At 35.8% G+C, this 24,769-nt stretch overlaps 1 protein-coding gene across 1 annotated transcript in view; it reads right to left on the bottom strand.

Annotated features, from left to right (window-relative positions):
* The window catches only part of KCNH5 (potassium voltage-gated channel subfamily H member 5), a 344,681-nt gene that overhangs the window by 307,563 nt on the left and 12,349 nt on the right, over positions 1-24,769 (bottom strand). Inside the window, exon 2 of the mRNA XM_055289151.2 lies at positions 7,573-7,696. Coding sequence (XP_055145126.1) covers positions 7,573-7,696 — 124 coding nt within the window. The remainder of the gene's footprint in view (positions 1-7,572; positions 7,697-24,769) is intronic.

The raw sequence follows: 24,769 nt of genomic DNA, 5'->3' as shown, positions 1-24,769 counted from the left end.
TTGAGGGGTCACAAATTATAGAAACAGTAATCAACACGCTTTAGAAACCATATATAATAATTTTACATAGTTTTCATATCTTCTACTAAATATCCTCAAGGAATATGTAACGGAAATATTTTTAAAATTACAAAACTTCCACCTGCTCTCTTACATAGGATGCCAAGCTACTCCTTAGTAATTATAAATGAACTACTGCACTGTTACTTTATTGAAAAGAAAAGAAAATTGAATTCACAGAAGCAATCTATCTCTGTTATAATATTGGGCAGTCATGGTGTAACAGAGGACTTTTGCATTTGGAAGACCACCTACAAAGTGGATAATTTATGGACAAGTCGTATATCCTCTCTGACCCATAGTTTCATCATCAGTAAAATGATGACAATAATAATATAACACAAAGGGTGACAAAAGGATAATGCAAATAAAGTTACAAATTATAACGTGTTGCACAATGGCTCAAATATGACTGGAATGTACAGATGGGACTAGAAGGCCCCTTCCCCACCCCAGCCTCACTCCCTAGCTTCTCCAGGATTCTCCAGGAACCATGCTTTCCAAAAGGCAAGGTCACTGTGTCTTAAAGGGAGATGTGCATGGTTCTGTGAATCTTCTTTCTTCACAAGCCCATGAGGTTGAAGCAAACGCTCACTCAGAACCTGCTCCCGTATAATCTGGCCACTTTACTTGTCACACAACTGACTGGTTTCATCTCGGGAATAAGGGATGTTTTCTTCAGCCCTGGTCTAGGCCGTACCCAGCTCGCCTAGGCATCTGGCAGTTATCGTTCATATGTATCTGACCTAGAAAACTTTGAGGAACAGGTGGTTTGGGGCTCTAGCAGGATTTATTTATTCTTGGATCCCTTGCTCTGCTCTCAAAATCTCACAAACAAGCCTCATTATAGTACCTAGCAGTAAGAATGGCTATAATGATTGACAGACTTCCAAAGGAGAAAAGAATCTTACAACTCTGAAGAAAACATAACCTAATCATGAGTTCCACCAACCTCTCTTACTCTGCTAAATGTGCAACAGTGTGTCCAGACTAAAATGGAACAAACATTCAGTCACCATAATACAGGGTAATACTATCTGCAGGCTGTAGTTCACAGATTAGCAAATGCTTCATCAAAAAAAGAGCAACACAGATAAATAGACTTAACGCAGTTGGTAAATGTGGTCTCCAGCTCAGAACTGGCCACAACCATAGAATCATAAAAGTTAATGGGAGGTGGACTGAAATCTGCAGTCAAAGGATCAAAAAAGAGAAAGCCTGACAGAGGGGAAGTTAAGGAGGAAAAATTAAAAACAAGAATACAGTTTTCGGCCAGGCACAGTGGCTCACGCCTGTAATCCCAGCACTTTGGGAGGCCGAGACGGGCAGATCACCTGAAGTCAGGAGTTCGAGACCAGCCTGGCCAGGTGAACCCCATCTATGCTAAAAATACAAAATTAGCCAGGCGTGGTGGCGGGTGCCTGTAACCCCATCGACTTCAGAGGCTGAGGCAAAAGAATCACTTGAACCCAGGAGGTGGAGGTTGCAGTGAGCCAAGATCATGACTTTGTACTCCAGCCTGGGCAAAAAGAGCGAAAGTCTGTCTCAAAAAAAAAAAAAAATACAGTTTTCAAAATCTGAAAGAGGTAATTTTGGAATAAATCAAAGACTTTCTTTTATACAGAGGATCATAACCAAAAGGTTTCACAACCCATTGATTTATATGGTCTTCAAAAGATTTCACTGGAGTAAATAAATAGTTGATCCATGACATGTAATTAAGGAAAAACAGGGATAGCATTGTATATCTCTAATCTATGGAGTCTGACATCACCAAGACACCTCTGCCCTTCAACACTTTTCATCAGTTTCACCGTGAGAAGCACAGCCCTCAGCCAAATGCAGCCAGACTGACTGGCATCCATCATGTGTCACATGCTCTTGGTAGCTGCTGAGATAATCCTGTGATCATAAAACTGCTGTGAAATCCGTCCAATAAAGCGTTTCTTAATATCTCTGACTCATTGTCTAACTTGATGGGGTTGGATAAGGGATTGTAAACGGCCTTTCAAAACAATGCATTTGAGAGTTATCTATCTACGCCTCAATCCTCCCTACCTAAACTACCTGATTGTTATTCTCACCCCTCTATCCAAAACGAAATCAAAAAATGACAGCAGAATAGGCTTTTAAAAGTTTCAAGTGGCCGGGCGCAGTGGCTCACGCTTGTAATCCCAGCACTTTGGGAGGCCGAGGCGGGCGGATCACGAGGTCAGGAGATCGAGACCACGGTGAAACCCCGTTTCTACTAAAAATACAAAAAATTAGCCGGGCGTGGTGGTGGGCGCCTGTAGTCCCAGCTACTCGGAGAGGCTGAGGCAGGAGAATGGCGTGAACCCGGGAGGCGGAGCTTGCAGTGAGCCGAGATCGCGCCACTGCACTCCAGCCTGGGTGACAGAGCGAGACTCCGTCTCAAAAAAAAAAAAAAAAAAAAAGTTTCAGGTTAATTAGAAGTAAAATGCTAAAGTGGTTCCTACCTAATCTATGACAGTATATCCCAAATGTCAGAGCTTCTACAGATCATGAGATAAGATCATATGCTTTTAAATGTCATTCTCCCAAAGTCTATAATCTCTTTTAAACATGCAATACTTTTCATGTCCTCCAATAAACAGCAAAACAGTCCAAAGGCGTGGAAAATGCAGTGTCCACAGTAAAATGGACAACGTTTGAAATTCCTAAGGATCTGAAAGTGTCATAGTGTCATAATTTTAGCTAAAACAAAAATGAGACAATACCTAGCACACATCAGATATTTTCAAATAGGAATTTCAGTACCATTATGACATAGCAAAAATGTAGGAAAACCAGAATCCTCACTAATGGCTGCTGAAAATGGAAACGGAAGGCTATTCTGGGCAACAATCTTATAGCAGTTAGTTTACAAACTCTGCATATATTCTATTATCCAGCAATCCCATTTCTGGGGATAGAGACAGAAAACTTCTCACACAGGGCCATAAGAAGTTGTGTAGGAAGATTCTTATTTCCAAGTTGTTTGAGGTAGCAAAGCGTCAAAGTTAGATTCCAGGACTACTAGAATGTATGAATAGAACGAAGGCTGTGAAGACACTAGAACATTAGACAACAATCAGACATGATGAATAGATAGATCATCATATGGTGACACAAAGAACTCTAAAAACATAATGGTGAATGAAAAGAGTAAGAAACCATAAATATTACAGTGTGGTAGGAATTAAATGGATCTTAAAAACCAACATATGCAAAGCAATATCATTTCAAGAATACACATATTTAATAAACAAGCAGAAAACAGATTAGAAAGACGTACAATAAACATACTCTAGAATTAATAACCATAAAAGGAAGAAGGGGGATGGGATGAAAGGGAAAAGAAATAAAAGGAAAAAAATGAAATAAAATAAAGAGAAACCTTGCTTAGAGAGAGCAAAACGATAATATTGTGACAAACTGAGGAATATGTTTAATTTGATTCTGTGTGTCTGGTCCAACGTGGGAGGGGTTGAGAAGGACAAAGAAGAAAAAAGATAAGAAAACAGAAGAAGGCCGGGCACGGTGGCTCACGCTTGTAATCCCAGCACTTTGGGAGGCCGAGGCGGGCGAATCACGAGGTCAGGAGATGGAGACCACGGTGAAACCCCCTCTCTACTAAAAACACAAAAAATTAGCCGGGCGTGGTGGCGGGCGCCTGTAGTCCCAGCTACTCGGAGAGGCTGAGGCAGGAGAATGGCGTGAACCCGGGAGGCGGAGCTTGCAGTGAGCCGAGATCGCGCCACTGCACTCCAACCTGGGTGACAGAGCGAGACTCCGTCTCAAAAAAAAAAAAAAAAAAAAAGAAAAGAAAACAGAAGAAAGAAATATTAGCCTCTTGATATTATAAAAACACAAATTAATGTGTTTTTATTTTACCAGAAAACAATTCACCTTTGAACATTTAAAACTATGGCATGTAGTCATTTACCTAGTTGCCACTTTAACCCTATAGACTTTAATTCGTCTAATGCAAGTTGTATACAAAAATGATACTTTTTTCTGAGATATACAGTGTCAAAGGTTGTATTTTCCCATATAAAATGAAGCTCACTGCTTTGTAGCTTCTTACTCTTTTATGTCTGTCTAAAAACTTATTATGATAAGCAAAATTTTTAAAATTATTTACAAGGATATTCTCAGTGTCAAATACTTATCTCCATATTCACTTATAAGTCAGTAATTCCACATACTATAATAACTTTTAGCCATCAACCCCGTGTTTCTAAATGTGCATCTAATTTTCTTCTTTTCTCTCTCTGTTATTTTGTGTCTCACATTTAAAGGCTTTTCTAGATTTATTCAAGAAATGGGGAAAAAGCTACATGTAAAAGAATTTGAGTCATGATGCAAACACTGTTTTATAAACTGCTTTGGGGGTGGTTTTGGGTTTGTTGTTTTATTTTGTTTTAGGCTTTTTTTAAACTTGATAATATGTTGTTAGTTTTTTGCAGTGTCATTGTCCTTCCAGTATATACAACATATGATGTAGCTAAACTTCTACTACTGGATATTTTGATTACTTCCAGGTCTTCAGTCTTCTAAATAATGCTACAGCAAACATAAAATGGATATAGTTTAATTTTAAAAGAGAATAAGGAAGTTTAAAAGAAGAACACATTAAAATAAATCATGCTTCCAAGAAAAACTGACAAAGGTCAGATATTTGTTCATATATCAGATGCTAGTCTTCATTGTTCTGTGAGGACATTAAACTGGTTGCAATTTTTAGGTTAACAAAACACATCTGGCATTTTATGCAAGTAAGTAATAATTGTTTACATTAACATGAGCATTTGAAAACACTGTTTCTGATAAAGATAATTTGGGGAAAGACTCAAACACTTTTTTATACAGCTAAAAAGCATGGTATAATCCAAAACTCTCCCACCTCAAATGTCATAACACAGGATGAAATACAAGAAATAACAGTATGCTATACAGAGCATGTGAGACCTAGGTTACGGTTTATTGTAAAATAAGCCAATCTAATTCAATAAATACTGACGTAAGACCTCGTCTTGTGTCCTGTTGTGAATACAAAAGTGAGCAAGATGGAGACCCTACTTTTAAGGCACTTGCAATCTGGTACTTGTGTTAGGAGAAGAAAAGCAGCTCTTTCATAGGAGCAAAGAGCTAATACAACATACTAGCACTTATTTTCTTGGTGAATCCTTTATAGGAAAAATTGTACTTGCCAAAGAAAATAGGCCAGGAATAGGGCAGATACGTCGGACACAAGAAGGGATGAGAGCAGGACTTAAAATAGATCCAGATATGAAGAGCAGTACTTCTCAAAAATGGCAACAAAAGCAATAAGAATAAAAACCCAAGGGGTAAGGCGAATTAGTTTAAGGCCAAATGATGATGCCAACAGAAATATACACAAGAAACTATGAGGAGTCAGAGAAGGGAAAAACCTGTCTTGCTTAGGGAAGCATAAATACCTTCAGGTAGATGAGATCTGAGATAAACTTGGCATGAAGACGGGATGCCAGCAGTCCAAGAATAAGAAATGGGAGTGTGAGTATATCTGTGTTCCCTGGAACTCTCTATGGACCTGTTCCACAGGATAAGGTCTACCATAAAACTCAGCTTTTTCTAACTTAAACTGCCTTCTGGGGGATAGGAGAGGAGCAATGCTTAATATGGCCCAAAGATATCAGTGCTAGCAAAGGGACCCTCTCAACCAGAAGCCACAGATTTTCATCACTCCCATTTACCAATTTCCATACCTGGGAATGAAGACTGAATATGAGAATGCCTTTAGTAGAGGCAAAAATGAGAATGGCTAGAGGAGCATAGACTAAGGAAGAGAATGTTTGAGCAGATTATTTCTCAAGCCTGGATAAGCACCAGAATTATCTAAGCTGTTGGTTAAAAATAGTGACTCCCTGCTTGACCCACCCACTTCAGAATCACCTACTGATTCTAATTCAGTAGGTTTAAGCGGGGTAGGAATCTGTTTTGCAAAACCTATTTAAGTGATTGCTATGTGCAGTCAGGTTTAAACTCAATGGTATAATATAAAATATCTACCTTTCATGATGATGAAGGATATCTAGAGAGGGAAAGAGAGAGTCATCAACCAATCCCTTCTGTATACGGAGGATGACTCTCTCTCTCTCCCTTTCTCTCTCTGTATGTATGTATATATACAGATGTACATGTTCCTCTGATTACTCAGCACCTAGACTATTCTTGGCTCATGGTAGATGGTAGGTGATCAAAAAATATTTATTGAATGAATTGATTAATTCACAGATATATATACAGTTATATACATAGAGAGGGAGAGAGTCATACACAGGGGATTGGTTCCAGGATCTCTGCATTTATCAAAATCCATGCACACTCAAGTCCTGCAGTTAGCCCTGCTGAACCCACATATATAAAAAGTCAGCCCTCTGTACCCAAGAGTTTCACATCCCCTTGAATATCATATTTTTGATCTGTATTTCTCTAATACTATATTTCTGATCACATTTGGTTGAAAAAATTAACCTATAAGTGACCCACACTTTTCAAACCAGTGTTGTTCCAGGGTCAACTGTATATGTATATAACTATTATATATATTATGTGTATATATATATATACATAATATATATAAATAATGCTTCTCAGCATCAATGGGTAGAAAAAATAAATCACTATTTCTCTGGGCAAGTCCCTTAACATAGCTCTACCTCAGTTTTCTCATCTGAAAAACAGAGGATTTGGCCTACAAAAAAAAAACAAATCAGATCCCTTGTAGTTCTAAAATAACTTGGTTCAGTGCTTAGTTAAATGAGAGCTTTAAAGAAAAATTAACTCATGGAAAAAACATCCCATCTGGCCTTACTGAAATATTGTGAAAAGTTTTAGGTTCTAAATTAGTTCCTTATATATAGTTTCCTTTTCTTTTTTCTGATCCCCTTTTTCTTAATATTCTCTTTAAGCTCACAGAAATGGCATATTTTTTAAAGAACCATTATAATAATATAAATGTCAGATTCTGTTGTACATGAGTCAAACAATGTACCATTACCAAGTACATGAGGCTTACACAGGATGTAAGAGCTTTATTTTATGTTCTTTACATTCTCATGGACCATGTTTAACTTGGCCAGGTGGTGTTTACTCTGTTTTATTCAAGACAATTTGGTTGTTCCAGAGGTGCTGTAGATCACATGCCACAAGTTGTTCCCTGATACAAGACGTTCCTCTGATTACTCAGCATCTAGACTACTCCTGGCTCATGGTAGGTGATCAAAAAATATTTATCGAATGAATTGATAAACTCACAGATATATAAAAATCTTTCTTTTGGCAAAAGTTCTCACCGATGGCTCTTAAGCTATATGTTTCCATTGATAATTTAGTCTCCCTAATATTCTAATATAATTTTTAACTCTATAGTTTGTATATGGGAGTCCAAGTAAGCTTAAGCCTTTTAATTACATTCAGATTTTTGTTAAATTTCAGAAAAGATTACTTAGCTATTCTGTTACCTACCTGCAAGTGCTGCTTTTCTGCATGACGTCAGCTCGATGATATCCAGAGAGTTTACAAAAACCGTCATTACTATAAACTACAGGCCAATCCACAATCTGGGCATTTCCCAGTAAGAAACTTGATTCTGAAGAAGAAAGGAGAAAAAAAGGAGGTTATTTAGCTTCATTCAACAATGCACTTATTTCAAGTAATCAAAACGGCAAACTCATAAAGATGGACACATACATCTATGGTTTGTAATTGTACAAATAACATAACCTGTTCTTGAAATTGACATAACCAGCTTTGCATGATCATCATATGAGACCTGCAATAAATATCAAATTTATATACAAACTAAAAATTCCCTTTAAAAGAAACCAGTTTATAATATTTCTTTCCATTCAAGTATACCCTAAGCTATGAAATCAAAGTGTAGTTAGTATTAAGTAATGTTAATGACTATAAATTACACCTAAAAATTGGTTAATTTATTAAGATTAGGGCTATGGTCACTTCCCTACAAATTGAGAATATTGAAGTTGATAATAAAAGAAAATTGGATGACTCCCTTCAAAAATTATATTAATATATTGCTGACATGATGGAACAATTTTTTTGTCCATTAGACTGATCTTGAAAAGTCTAATTTAAAATAGAATTTAAAAGTCTTCCTTTAAATTAAAATTATTCAAAGATATTTTCAACCACATAATACAGACAGTTTAGAAACTATCAGTATTCCAAATAAAAGAGATATCTTTGTTCTATTTTACACAGAAAAGTAGGTTTGCTTTTGTATAAATTAATATAAAATGATTGAAAATCCAATCATATTAGGGAGTAACTTTAGCAGTTTTGTAAACCACATGTTATATGTCAACATTAAAATGAATTAAAATTAAAATAATATTAAAATATATAAATGAACACTTATTTTTAATATAAATAATTTAAAAGTAAAAATTTCTAAAGCAATAATATGCTTCAAAATTTTACCTAAGAAAATTTACTTTGAACTCATACTCAGGATAGTATACTAAAAATATAACAATTTTTTAAAAGACTTTAAATCCTCATTCATAATTGGTCTTCATAAAAATAATAATACAATTTAACATTTATTAAGTAGCTGCTGTATAAAAGTCACTGCTCTGGGTCAAACAGTGGGATAAAATAAAGATTAATAAAACACACCCTTTGCTCTCAATAAGTGTATATGTTGAAAACAAATATGTAACAACAAAATACAACTGCCAGAATAGATACTAAATAAAAAAGCATGGGACAAAATATGAAAAACAAAATCTGTTTGAAGCCACTAGAAAAAAACAGAAAGTAGGCAGAAACTGGAAAAGATAAACCTTGAAAAAGAGAGGCTTTATTAGCTGAGATAGTCATTTAACTGTCTATTCCCCTGAGAGCACTTGCCAGTTTCAGAAGTTCATGGTGTGAAAGAGCTCAAGCAGAAGTGTCTTACAAGTCTGAGGAGTCAAAGGTCACAATTTGGGGCTGGCAGAGCAACTTGGAGTTGAGGAAATCCTTTAATTGATGGAGTTTGATAAACCTCTGCATAATATACCTCAAATCCTTCTTGTGGCCAAAACTGGGCAGGCATAGGGTGAGACAATAAGGAATCCAGCAGACAGCAATGGTAAAGGGCTAAAGAGATGGACGGAAATTTCACCAGCTCCCAAAAGCTAGAAGATGAATTTCAGAGTTCAAGTCCCATCAAGCTAGAGAAGCTTGAAAAACACCTCAAGCCTTCCATCTAAACACAGAAGGCCACGCATTAGGAGCAAGAAACAAGTCATAGGATGAATGGATGTGCCCTGGGACTAAAATAAAAAATGTAGAAAATAGACCAACACGAAAAATAATCTTAAAATCAAGTCTCATGATCAAGGTCATCCATCAGTAATTTAACTGCCTGATTTAAAAAAAAAGTGTAACTCTCCTCAGAGGAAAATAATGAAATCCCAAATTTCTACAATGTATTGATATAATGTCCCAGAAACAATCAAAAATTATTAGACAGGCAAGAAATGGAAAACTCTACAATTACTATGGAAAAAAGTAGGCAGTAGAAAGAGAAGTCACTAGGTAAACATAGAAATAATGCAATCTCTGAAATTAAAAATTTATTGGATTGGTTTAACAGCAGATTGGACACTAAAAAAGAAAGAACAATTTGAAAACACATCGATACAAGCTATTGCAAACTGAAGTAAAAGAGAAAAATATTGAAGAGATGTTCTGTGGGACAATATCAAGCAATCTAAAATATATGTAGTTGAGTCTAAAAAAAAACAAAAGAGGGCACACATGTTATTGGATGATATGATAGCTAAAATTTTTCCAAATAGAATGAAAACTAGCAACTCAGTAAACCACAAGAGAGATAAACATAAACAAGCTACAGTAGGAATACATTTCTTGGTCTTTTGTTCCACATTAAAAAGTGTTCTATTTTCTGCAAATTGATCTATAGATTCAACACAATGACAATGAAAATGACAACAGGCTTTTTTGAGGAAATTGAAAAATTATAAAAGTTTGTGAAAGTGTAAATTAAAGTGGTTAAAAATAAAATATGAAAAAGTAGAACAAAGTTAGAGAAACAAACAACTATAGTAATTAAGATGGTGTGGAAATGGAGTAAGGACAGACAAATAGACCAATAAAACAAAATGAGTTCAGAAACAGGCCTTCACATACAACGTCAACATACAACGTCACATACAACACTTTTTTGCAAAGATGCCAAGCCAACTGAATAGGTAAAGTCTTTTTCAATGAATTTTATTGAAACAACTAGATATCCATATGAGCAAAAATTGAAACATGACCCCTACCTCATACACAAAAGTAATTTGAAGTGGGTCATAGATGTAAATATAAAAGGGAAAATTATAAACTTTCTAGAAGAAAACATAGAAGGAAATCTTTGCAATCATGAGGAAGACAAAAATTTCTTATATAAACCTCATATAACAATCACCATAAAAGAAATGTTGATAAATTAGGCATCATCAAAATTACTGTCAACTACTCATTCTAGGACATTCTCAAGAAAATGAAATGGAAACCCACAGCCTGGGAGAAAATACTTATGATACAGATATCTGAGAAAGAGCTCTAATCCAGAAAATACAAAATATTCCTACAAAAGAATAAACAACCCAAATATCAAAATGAGCAAGTAACTTAAACAGACATTTCACACACAAAAAAGATAAACAACAGCCAATGAGCACAAGAATAAGATGCTTACAATAATCACGCATCAGGAAACACGAACTGAAAGCACAATGATACACTGCTGCTCAGTTACTAGAGTAGTTTTAAAGACTAACAATACAACATTGTTGATGAGAATCAAGAACAACTACTAGTGCTCTTTATAAAATGCTAGCAAAAATGTAAAATGGTATGATCACTTTGGAAAACGGTTTCTTGTAAAGTTAAATATGTATCTATGACCCAGAAATTTCACTTCTAGGTATTTATGCAAGTGAAATGAAAACATATGTTTACAAAAAGACTTGTAGGAAAATGTTCACATCAGATTTATTCATGGTAGCCAACAATTGGAAACAATGCAAATGTCTATTAAGAAGAGAATGGATTACAAATTGTGCCATATTTACACAAGGAATACTACTCAGCTCTAAAATGGAACAAACTTCTGATACATGCAACAATATGACTCAAAAACATTATAAAAGAAACCAGCCACTAAAGTAGGTATACTGTTTGATTTCATTAATATGAAGCTTAAATATAGGGAAAACTAATATTATATGATGATAGGGACCAGAATAATGATTTCCAAAGGGAACGGTGGAGGAAGTGACAGAAAAGAGAAGAATTTTCTGGCAAATGTAATTGTTCTCTATCTTGATAGAAGTATACGTTACACAGGTGTATACAATTGTCAAAATTCACTGAACTGTGCAGTTAAGATCTGTGCATTTTGCTGCATAAAAAATTTTTAAAACACACAAAGAGGACAATGGATAATTCCATCTGACCAGAGAATCAGAAGTTTTAGGAAAACAATGGTACTTGAGCTTAACCTTAGTTATGAGGATGGTAATACTACATTTCTGTGGTACCTAGGTACCAACATACCAAAACTTAAGAGATCAAAATGAGCTAATTTCTGCAAAAGTACTTCAGAAAGTATAAATTCCTCTATAAATAAATGATGTTTTCTTTTATTTATAGTATCAACTACAAATATTTTTAATATGACCATCAAAAATTGTTTTCTTTCTCCCCTTAGCCCAAGCCAGTTTACCCTCTCTAATCCATAAGCTGTCCACTTCATGACTAGATAACTGTGGCAGGCCATAGAGCTACATGGTATCCCTGCCTTAACTCATCCCAATGTTCAGTCTGGTGTTTAGGCAAATGCTAAATTGTCTCCCTGAAACCCTTCCTGTATCTTATCATTCTTCATCCAGATCAACAACAACTGTTGATATAATCAAATCTCAAATCCTTTCCGAGGCTAACAAAGCCCTCTGAAATCCAGCCTCACCTTCCCTACCTATACAAACATGTTTCCCATTATTCCTAAAATCTATACTATTACAGTTAGGTCAGTCTCTTCATTATGTTCCAAAAATCTGCTCATTCATGCTGCCCACTATTCACTTGAAATACTTTTCCGACATCTCTTTGCCCATCAAAACATTTAAGAATCATCTCAACTCTACGTTTTCTACGCCACATTCACTGAATACCACTTAGCCTACATCTCCTCTGGCTGCCACCATATCTGTCTCCAAACATTCACAGGACAAACTTTCCATAGAAGTTGTCTATTCTCACTGGCTCCATCTCCTCAGCTCCTGTTCACTCAACTCTCTCCTATTTAGCTTCTTCCCTCACCACTCCACCAAGACAGCAAAGTCACCAATAACCTCTCCCTATCGCCAAGCCCACAGGATGCTTTTCACTCATTTCATAACAATTCAGAAGCGTTGGTAACCATTCCCCTCTTAAAAGTCTCTCAATGCCTGGCTTTCACAGAACACCATTCACTTGTTTCTCTGAACATTCCTCTACTTTTTTTGCAGGTTCACCATTCTTTACCAATAAGTATACATTAGAGTGCCTAAGCCCTCTCCTTTCTTTACTCTTATACACTTACCTATGTCCACAGATTCAGTAACTCATGATTGTATATCTCCAAACTAAACCTCTTCTATAAACTCTCGATCTTGATATCCAAACTTAACCTCTCTTCTTAGCTATCTTAAATGTGCTTCAGTATAACATGATCATGACTTTTTGCTCCTTCAAATTAGGTTCTTTCCCACTGTTTCCTGTCTTAGAGAATGGGGCCACCATCCATACAATTTTATCAGCCAGTAATCTGGGAGCCATCCATCAACATTTATCCCATTACCCTCATATCTAATTAATTACCAATTGCATTACTTTTATCTCCTAAAACTCTTTCAAATCTCTCTAGTTCTCTTCATCTCCATGATCATCACCCAACTCCAACCTTCTATCATCTCTGCCCTAGACTACTCAGGTAACTGTCTGATTTACTCAGAACCTCTGTGGGATTCCTTCAGTGGATTTTTTTATACTGAAGCCAAACAAGTTTTTTTTTTTAAACTAAAATTGTATTGTGTTTCCTCCCTCCTTTAACATCCTTCTTTTGGCTCTCATAAGACCCAAATCCTTTCCATGGCCCACAATGACTTCAAAGACTGCCTAGCCTTAGTTCTCATCACTCTGACCCTTGCCCACGATACTCACCTACAATAGCCTCATTGACTTTTCTTATATTCTTGCAAAAGCCAAGTTCTCTCCCACCATAACGACTTTTTACTTGCCATCATCTCTGCCTAAATACCATTCCTTCCCCTCTTCACCTTGTCACCTTTATTTATTTAGATCTTAACTCAATTGACATGGCCTCAGAGAATCTTTCCCTGACCCCTGATGAGATTGTATCCCTGTTATATAATTTTTTGACACGATGTACCTCTCCCTTACAGCCATTATCACAATTGCAGTTTTATACCTATTTGTGTCATGACTTAATTAATGTATATCTGGCCGGACGCGGTGACTCACACCTGTAATCCCAGCACTTTGGGAAGCAGAGGCAGGCGGATCATGAGGTCAGGAGATTGAGACCAGCCTGGCCAACATGGTGATACCCCATCTCTACTAAAAATATAAAATTAGCCAGGCATAATGGTGCATGCCTGTAGTCGCAGCTACCCGGGAGGCTGAGGCAGGAGAATAGCTGGAACACAGGAGGCGGAGGTTACAGTGAGCCAAGATCATGCCACTGCAGTACAGCCTGGGCTACAGAGCAAGACTACATCTCAAAAAAAAAATCAATGTTTATCTGCCTATTGGATTATAAGCTCTATAGGGATAAAGCCCATGTAGGTTTCTGCTCAATTTGATCTCTCATTGCCTAGCACAGTGCCTGACACATAGTAAATGCTAATTTAATGGTTGAGTATATGAATAGGCAAATGAACTAATACATTTTTGCAGGGTTCTCTTTTTATATAATTGGTATTATAAAATTTATTAAATAATGTCTTTCTAAATATTCCATATATGCTAACTTTGTCTTTTCATATAAATCACATATTCTTCAGGATTATAAATTATATGCCTACTCTGCATACAGGAATTTCAATATAATCATCCAGACAGAAAATCAATAATGAGACATTGGACTTGAACTACACTTTAAACCAAATGGACCTGACAGATATATATATATATATATATATATACACACATATATATACACATATATATATACACATATATATACACATATATATACACATATATATATACACATATATATATACACATATATATATACACATATATATATACACATATATATATACACATATATATATATATATATATATATATATATATATATACATTCCACCCAAAGACAGTAAAATACATGTTCTTCTCAAGTACAGAAAGTTGAAGTTCTCAACACAGAATATTCTGCAGGATAGATCAACTCTTAGGCCACAAAGTAGATCTTAACAAATTTAAGAAAACTAAAATCATATAAAGTATCTTTTCTGACCACAATGTTATAAAGCTACAAATTAATAATATGAAGAATTTTAGAAAATTTACAAATATGTGGAAATTGAACAATATACTCCTAAGGAACCAATGGGTCAAGGAAGAAACTTGAAAGGGAAATTTAAAAATATCTTGAGACAGGCCAGGCATGGTGGCTTATGCCTATGATCCCAGCACTTTGGGAGGCTGAGCCAGGCAAATCACGAGGTCAGGCGTTCAAGACCAGCCTGTCCAATATGGTAAAACCCTGTCTCTACTAAAAAATACAAAAATTAGCTGGGCATGGTGGCACACGTCTGTAGTCACAGCTACTCGGGAGACTGCGGCAGGAGAATCACTTGAACCCGGGAGGTAGAAGTTGCAGTGAACCGAGATCATGCCACTGCACTCCAGCCTGGGCAACAGAGTGAGACTCCATCTCAAAAAAACAAACAAACAAAAAAATATATATATACATATATCTTCAGAAAAATGAAAACAGAACCACAACATACCAAAACTTAAGGGATGCAAGAAAAATAGTTTTTAGAGGGAAGTTTATAGCAACAAGTGCCTACATGAGAAAAGAAGACCCTAAAATAACCAAACTAATGTTACAGCTCAATGAACTAGAAAAAGAAGAACAAATTAAGCCCAAAGTTAGTAGAAGGAGGGAAATAATAAAGATTTGAGCAGAAATAAATGAAATAGAGACTAGAAAAACAATTTTAAAAGGTCAGTGGAACTACAAGTTGGTTTTTTGAAAAGATAAGCAAAATTGACAAACCTTTAGCTATACTAAGGAAAGAGAGAGAAGACTCAAAAAAAATCAGAAATCAAAGAGGAGACAATACAACTGATATCACAGAAATACAAAGGATCATAAGATACTATTATGAACAATTAAAATCCAACAAACTGTCTAATCTTGAAGAAATAAATAAATTTCTAGACACATAGAGCCTACCAAGACTAAATCATGAAGAAAAAGAAAATCCGAATAGACCAATAACAAATAAGCAGATTAATCACTAAGAAAAATTCTCCCATCAAAGAAAAGCCCAGAACCTGATACTTTCACTGCTTACCAATTCAATCTTTCTCAAACTCTTCCAAAAAATTCAAAAGGAGAGAAAACTTTCAAACTCATTTTAGGAGGCCAGCATTACCCTGATACCAGACAAGGAAGCTACAAAAAGAGAAAATTATCCTCCAATATCCCTGAAGAACATAGATGCAAAAATCCTCAATAAAATATTTTCAAACCAAATTCAACAATACATAGAAGGATAATTCACCATGATCAAGTGGTATTTATTCCTGAGATGCAAGGATTGTTCAATATATGCAAATCAATAAATATGATAGACCGCATTAACAGAATGAAGGATAAAAACTATAATATCGATTCAATAGATTTAGAAAAGGCATTTGAAAAATTCAACATTGTTTCATGATTAAAAACTCTCAACATATTAGGTACAGAAGGAATGTACCTCAACATAATAAAGGCCATAGCAAGCTCTAACATCATACTCAATAGTAAAAAGTTGAAAGTTTTTCCTCTAAAATCAGGAACAAGACAAGGATCCTTTTCTTACCACTTCTATTCAATTCCTAGCTGAAATCATAGCCAGAGCAACTAGAAAGAGAAAGGAAATAAAGCTTTCTAAATAGGAAATAAGTTAAATTGTCTCTGTTTGCAGACGATATGATCTTATATGTAGAAAAAACTAAAGACTCAACCAAAAAACTGTTAGAACTAATAAACAAGTTCAGTAAATTTGTAGGATATGAAATCAACATATGAAAAACATTTCTATAACAACAAACTTTCCAAAAAAGCAATCAAGTAAACAATACCATTTACAATAGTAACAACAACAACAAAAAAAAAACAGTACTTACGAATAAATTTAACCAAGAAGGTGAAAGATCTATACACTGGAAACTGCAAAACATTGATAAAAGAAACTGAAGAAGATGCAAATAAATGCCTGTGTTCATGGACTGGAAGAATTAATATTGTTAAAAGGCCATACTACCCAAAGCAATCCACAGATTCAATGTAATTCCAATCAAAACCCCAAAGACATGTTTCACAGAAATAGAAAAAAAAAGTCCTAAAGTTCATCTGGAACCACAAAAGACCCCAATAGCCAAAGCAATTTTGAACAAAAAGAACAAAGCCAGAGTCATTATACTACCAGATATCAAAATCTACTACAAAGCTATAGTATAAAAGCAGCACAGTACTGGCATAAAAATAGACACAAAGACAAATGAAACATAACAGAGAGCCCAGAAATCAAGCCACACATTTATAATCCATTGATTTTCAGCCAAGATACCAAAAACATACAATGAGGAAAGGGCAATCTCTTCAATCAAGGATGTTGGGAAAACTGGATATCCCACATCAGAAGAATAAAATTAGACACTCATCTTATACCATATATACAAATTAACTCAGAATGGATTGAAGACTTCAACATCAAACCTGAAACTATAAAACTGCTGGAAGAAAACATAGAAGGAAAGCTACAAGACATTGGTCTGAGCAAAGATTTTTTGGATCTGACTTCAATAGCACAGGTAACTAAAGCAGAAATTAACAAATGAAATTACATCAAACTAAAAAGCTGTACAGCAAAGGAAACAATCAACAGAGTGAAGAGACGATCTATAGAGTAATAAAATATATCTACAAACCAAACACATAAGGGGTTAATATGCAAAATATATAAGAAACTCAACTTGATAGTAAGAAAACAAATAACCAGATTAAAACATGGGCAAAGGATATGAATAGACATTCCTCAAAAGATGATATGCAAAGAGCTAACAGTTACATGAAAGAAAGCTTAACATCACTAATCATCAGGGAAATGCAGATTAAAATCACAATAAGATGTTACCTCATACCTACTGGAATGGCTATTATCAAAAAGACAAAAGATAACAGCTGACCAAGATGCCAAGAAATAAGAACTCTTATACACTGCTGGTAGGAATATAAATTAGTACAACCATTATAGAAAACAATATGGAGGTTCTTCAAAAAATTAAAAATAGAACCACCATATGATCCAGCGATTCCAAGACTCGGTAAATAGCCAAAGGAAATTAAATCAGTATGTCAAAGAGCTATCTGCATGCTCATGTTTATTGCTCCACTATTTACAGTAGCTAAGATATGGAATTAACCTAAGTGCCAATCAACGGATGAATAAAGAAAATGTGGTATATATGCCTAACGAAATATTATACAGCCTTTAAAAAGAAAGGAGCAGGCCGGGCGCAGTGGCTCAAGCCTGTAATCCCAGCACTTTGGGAGGCCGAGGCGGGTGGATCACAAGGTCAGGAGATCGAGACCATCCTGGCTAACACGGTGAAACCCTGTCTCTACTAAAAATACAAAAAGTTAGCCGGGCATGTTGGCGGGCGCCTGTAGTCCCAGCTACTCGGGAGGCTGAGGCAGGAGAATGGCATGAACCCAGGAGGTGGAGGTTGCAGTGAGCTGAGATCGCGCCACTGCACTCCAGCCTGGGGGACAGAGAAAGACTCCATCTCAAAAAAAAAAAAGAAAGGAGCATTGTCATTTGTGACAACATGGATGAACCTGGAGGACATTATTTTAAGCCAATAAGTCAGACATAGAAAAACACCATATGATCTTACTTACATGTGCAATGTAAAAAAAGTCAAACTTATAGAAACAGAGAAAAATGGTGGCTACCAAAGGCTGAAGGGTGGGGACATTGGGTAGATGTTGGTCAAAGGACACAAAATTTCAGTTGGATAGAAGGAATAAGTTTGAGTGATCTACTATATGTCAGGTTAATGACAGTTGATAGCAATATATTGTATATTTGCAAATCTCCAAGGGAGATTTTAAGTGTTCTCACTGCAAAAAAAAAAAAAAAAAAAAAAAAAAAAAAAAGTGACAAGTGAGGTAATGAATATATGAAATAGCTTGACTTAGCCATTCCACAATGTAGACATATATCAAAGCATTATGTTTCCTAGACTATCTTTTTAAAAACTTCAAGTTGATTTGAAAAAAAAAAAAAACTCGTTGAGTTTTTAAGTCTGATTGACTATGTGAGCAAATACTTTAGGGTATACCTGGCAAATACTTGAATTGTCCATATTCTATATTATTGATTAAAATGTAGATATTTTGAAAAATGGTATTGAAGAGAAAGGCAAAGTCTTGTTGTATACTATAAACATATTCAATTTTTACTTGTCGATTTTTTAAAAAATTTTAAGAAAAGCGTTGCAATATAGTAATTATTTATTGGTTGAATGAATTGCTAGTATTCTAGGAAAAAGGATCCCACAGGCTTAAAAAAGAAAGACTGTAAACATTAACGGCCGGCTGATCTAACAAATAGTGTTTTTCAAACTTTTTTTATTATGGCTCATAATAAGAAATAATTTTTACATAGTGACTCAAGTGTATATACATACGTTCAGACATGTACATACACAATAGAAAAAATTTCCCAGACTACATTTACTCACTACATGAGAGGTACTCTACAATTTCTAACCTATTTCAATTTTGGGTGCATTAATCAAGACCTGTTAAATCAATTTCGTAGCCCAATGAAGGGGTGTACCTTACAATTTTAAAAGCATGCTTCAAACAACTCTGCAAAGGCTTTACGAACCTCTCTCGCTCTCTTATAAACAGACTAGTTTTCAAGACATTTGTTAGGATTTGGATCATTCTAACTATTTCATATGAACTCTGCCATTAAAAACATTACCCTGCCCCCATCATACCATTTTCAATAGCTCTACAATGGGAACGTTCAGACTCCAGCTCAGCAGAGTCCAGCTATCATTACCCCTCTGTTAATATGTTATTTCACTTACACTTGAGTAACTCTGTGTAGTAACAAAATTAATAACAAAAGCAACCATTAGTGGACCCCTACTCTATGTTAGGCATTGGGCCTGATGCTGTACATGTTATCCCTAATCAAGAAAACTTCATTTCCTCCTTTACTGATCACTCATCAGGCAATAAGTCAAAGACTCACAAAGCCTAGATTCCCAAGGTCAGAAGTGGCAACTAGAACACATGTTCCTTAAAATTCTAATTCTTGACTGAAATAATTGCAAATTTAAACTCTTCCTAAGTAGTCTAGGAAATTATGTCTCTTTTTTTGCTTTAGATGGAAAAGTAGGAAGACTAGGAAGGAAGGAAAAGTCCTAAAGCAACTCACTACAGGGAGAACTAACTCTTCCTGTTAGAGTGGAAGCAGAGTTGTTTAGGGAGAAGAACACAGAAGTTAGAATCAAAAGTAGGTAATTAAGACTTTGCTTTTCTCTTCAATCCCATTTTTTAAAATATCTACATTTTAACCAATAATATAGAATATGGACAATTCACATATTTGCCAGGTATACCCTAAAGTATTTGCTCACATAGTCAATTAGACCTCAGACCTAACAACTCAAAGTGTGTTCTTCAAACCGACTTAAAGTTTTTAAAAAGGTAGTCTAGGAAATATGCTCTCCATTCATCTTTATACTTGAAGTTTAAGTCCAGTAATTGAGACCACCAAAGAGTTAAGTAATTGGACTGTGCTCACCAGACCTTACCTCGAGGCCTTAATAATTGCATTTTAACTATATGCACTCTGAGTTTACGGAGGACAAACATGAAAACTGCTTTTACCATTTCTGAACGTTTTATAAAACTGTAGTTGAGTAAAGTAGACATGGTGCTAAGTCTACTTTATATGAGATGTTATCAAATGGTAAACATTTCTAACAATCAATATACCACAAGGAGCCCTGACCCAAATATTCTCCCAGAACTTGGATCCCTTCTCCGTACCATCAAGTAAGTTTCTGCGAAAAAGCTGATGAGCTTCAATTAGGCTACTGGTTGCCTGATATACAAACTGGTGACAGTGATACCCACCATTCTGGATAGTTATGGAGACTAAATAAAGTAAGCAGTCTTTATAAACTATTAAAGCAAAAAGCATTTATAAGCTATTACTATTATGTACAAGATTATGTTACTGAGTTGTATATGCAGAGGTATCTTGGTGTGTGTGTGGTGGGGGGATGTATGTATGTATGTATGTAAGAGAAGAATCTAGAAAAAATAAACTGTTAAATGTTGACCCTGCAAACCAAAACCTATAAAATTGTATTTATCACTAAGAACTAAACTACAGAATAAAATACTTGAGAAAAATGAGAAGAAGAGAGGGGGACAGATTTTCTAATTAAGGCTAAATTAGATAGAAATTGCTGAATATTAACAATCCAGAGGTTTCTTTTTGAGATTTCTCAATTCATTGAAACACTCTCTATGTATATGAAATATTCATATAACTGTTGCATTTCCCTGTAGTCATGAAAATTCTTATTACAACAAATGAAAAATATATTATTAATAAATATTAAGAACAGAATAGCAAATTAATTAAAATTGCTTCCCAGAAAATTTTAATTTCCTTTAGCTTTAAAACATGTTGGGGAAAAGAAATCTGATTACAGAGGAATAACTTCTTTGAAAACAAATGAGTTACAAATCTAGAAAGTGAGAGGGTCTAGAAGTTTTGGAAACATGATACCTTTAAAGAAATTGCCCAGAATTTCAGTGACCATCACCCATTCTTATCGACCAGTCTTGACAGGGAAACCAGTTCTGGTTTGTCCTCACAGCTCTTAAAGGACCTTGAGCCATGAATTCTGGACAATCGAACTTTCTGTGAGATCCAGATTGTTTCAGTCCTTAAAGATGTTTACAAACATTCCATCTCCAAAGGGATCAAACACACAATATGGTCCTGAAGGAGGTGCCTAAGAACCAGGGCATTATCCTCACCAAGAGGCAAGGATTTCAGAAGCTGTAATTTCACATGTCAGCAGATTCTGGAATGCATCTACAAGGGGCTAAGACTTGAAAACAACTCATTATATTCATTCAAGACTATGCAGTATCCTATCAGAGGAGAACATAAAATAAAACAAGCACTATTTCTTCAAGAGTTAGAAGGTTAAAAACGAATCAAAGACCCTTAATTCCAAATGGTCCCCTAGGGATTATTACCAGTGTTTCTCAATCTGGACTGCACAGTTGAGTGGAGTGAAAGTTGAGGGAGATTGGAGGGGGCCACCTAGGAGTTGTTCATCCCCGTCCCCATATGCCAAAGATTCTGTTTTAATTGGTCTTGAGTGGAATCCAGGCATCAATATTTATTGTTAAGTCTTCCAGGTAGTTTTAATGTGCAGCCAGGGTGGAGAACCACTAATCTAGTGCAATAATTCCTAAATGCTGGCAGCTGCAATAGAATCTTGTCACGAATGTCAAAAATAGAGATTGTTAAATTCTAATGCAGATGCTCTGAATTGACTCCCTCACAGGTGAATATAAAAATACAGACATAGAGGTAAGTCTCATGCTCAGCTAAGTCTGGCACACTTTGATCCAGTGCCTTGCTACTCAAAGTATGGGCCAGCATCACCTGGGAGTTTATTGGCAATGTAGAACCTGGGACGAACCCCAGACCTTCTGAGTCAGAACCTGCATTTTAACAAGATCCTCAGGTGACCCCAGAATGCACCCATCTTCTGCTTTTCCTTTCTTTTAGGGATGGGAAAACAGACCAGGAAAGTTAAAGGACTCATCAAATATAGGAAAAGAGTATCTAGTAGGGGAAAAAGACAGGACCAGGCCTCCCTAAGACTTTCTATTCTATCAGACTATATTTCTGAACTGCTGTCTAAGTTTTGTTTTATTTTGTTTTAATATAAGGAGGCACTTCCTCTTTATAGAGCAATTTATTTGGACAATAGGAAAATAACTACACTTAGGTTAATACTACTACATATTAATTCCTAAAGATCATACACAAATCATGGGATCAATAATCCTGGCTGATAAAAAATTCTGGACAAAGGAAGGTTATATTCAGTCAATAAAGGCAATATAAGAGCATGTGGGATGTTTCCTCCCTTTCTATAGCAATTCCAGAAGAAAAAAAGTGGTTTCCTCTGAGCAGCTCCAAGATGATTGGACTGGTTTTTGTTTATTTTGTTTTTATGAAAATTATATCCTTCTCGGATCCAGAAATCTCATGTACATTAACAAGGGTGGTGGGGAGGGGAAGGAAATGGGAGAAATCAAAGGATACAAGCTGGCAGTTATATAGGATACATAAGTCTAGGGATCTAATGCACAACATGAGGACTACAGTTACTAATATTGTACTTACTAATATTGTATTGTATGCTGAAAATTTGCTAAGAGAGATTTTAGCTCTTACCACACACATACAAAAGGGTAAATATGGAAGATGATGAATAGGTTAATTTGCTGGACTGTATAATCACTTCACTATTTATATGTATATAAAAACAATGTTACAGGCCTTATATATATATATAATTTTTAAGACGTGTAGAAAAAAAGGGTGGAACACCTTTTTAGGAGGTTAAGCCTCTAGCTCCCTCTCCTTTTTACCTTTTCTATGCAAATTACCCCCAGAGAGAAGTATTTCAGAGGACTAGCAGTTTTTAAGTATTTTAAGAAATAATAATAAGACACACAAATTTTAGAGTACTGAGGAAGAAAGAAAATGGAGTGGAGTTAAGAAGAAAAAGGACTTCACAAAAAAAAAAAAAAACTTTCACTAATTTATAGATTTGCCAAGATCCAGGACGAAAATGCAGCTGAAGAAAGTCAGCTGCATTTTCCCTCTGACTGTATTCATGTAGTTTTAACTTTGGAGAAGCACAGCACCCAGAAACCATGGCTCTCACTCTCAAAGCCCTCAAACCCTGGGACACACAGCTCTTCCAACAGAAACGAAGTGCAGGCAAGACTAGAAACCCAGATGAGGGCTATTTCAAGCTGCTCTTCCAGATCATTGGGGCTTCAGTGAGGAAGAATCAGTGCAGGCAGTCGCAGCTCCAAGTATCGCCCCACCCTTCACAGTGCTTCCATTCAAAGAACACACATTCCAAAAATCGATGCCTAAGAAGGAAAATCTGAAGCAAAAGTGACCCATTAAAACCATGTAGCAATCACTAACTTTTTTAAAAGGATTTGGCTGCAGAGGCCTTTTCAACAATGCTTACTGTCAAATATTTACTATAAAGTTAGGTTTAGTTTGGGGTTTCAGTTTTATTCAAAAGTTTACTTAGTGTCTTATCCAAATCAGTTTCTTATCAAAATCTGAAACTACATGTTTCTAATCCACAAGGATGACCAGACTGTCCAAGCTAATTACCTGGCTCTTTTCTGAACTCTGCAAGTAGAATGCAGAAATCACATCTGTACACACTTATATCGAGCTAAGCTGTCTTTGGCTGCATTCTTCTTTTCTTCAAGGGAATGAAAAGGGAGCTAGATGACAGTGATGATGCAGATGGTCTTTAGAGTTTCATTCCAAGCGTGGCCTTCTTCCAGTTTTTCCCATCTCAAGGATATCTCCCCTACCTCCATCTGCACACAGATGCTTGGGCCAAAACCTTGGGAGTCATCCTTCACACCTCAACCATGTCATCCAATCCATTACTAGATCCTAATAATTCTACCAACAAAACATATCTGATGCATCCATTTCTCTCCATTTCCACTACTACCATCCCAGGCCAGACCACCATCATATCTTGCCTGGACTATTGCACAGAGACCAGACCTAACCGGTCTCCCACTCTTGCTCCTCCTCCCCTCAAACCTTACAGAATAGCTTTTGGGACCATGAGATTTTTCCACTGCACTAGGAATAAAACACAAAATCTTTCCCCTGAATAGTCAGGCCCCTAACTGTCACTCACCCTTATCTCCTGTCTTTCTTCTGGTTTCACCCAAGGCAATCTAGCTGCACTAGTGTTTAAGCTTCACGAACTAAGCCATTCATTTTCTTTTTCTCCTTAGGAATGTTCACATGCTTTCTCTTTGCCTGAAATATTCTTCTTCCCACTTATCCTCTTGTTACCTCTCACTTTAGGTATCAATTTAACACTACCTCCTTAGAAAGGCCTCCCAATTGTAATTAGATCTCATTGCACATGATCATCATACCCTCCCCTTTTCATCCAAAATGCTTACCACAATTTGTAATTATAGATTTGATGTGGGCTTGGTGAA

This window comes from Symphalangus syndactylus, chromosome 8 (genome assembly GCF_028878055.3).
Source record: "Symphalangus syndactylus isolate Jambi chromosome 8, NHGRI_mSymSyn1-v2.1_pri, whole genome shotgun sequence".
NCBI lineage: Eukaryota > Metazoa > Chordata > Mammalia > Primates > Hylobatidae > Symphalangus > Symphalangus syndactylus.
Note: the sequence above shows the minus strand (reverse complement) of the source record. Positions and strands in the feature narration are given on the sequence as shown.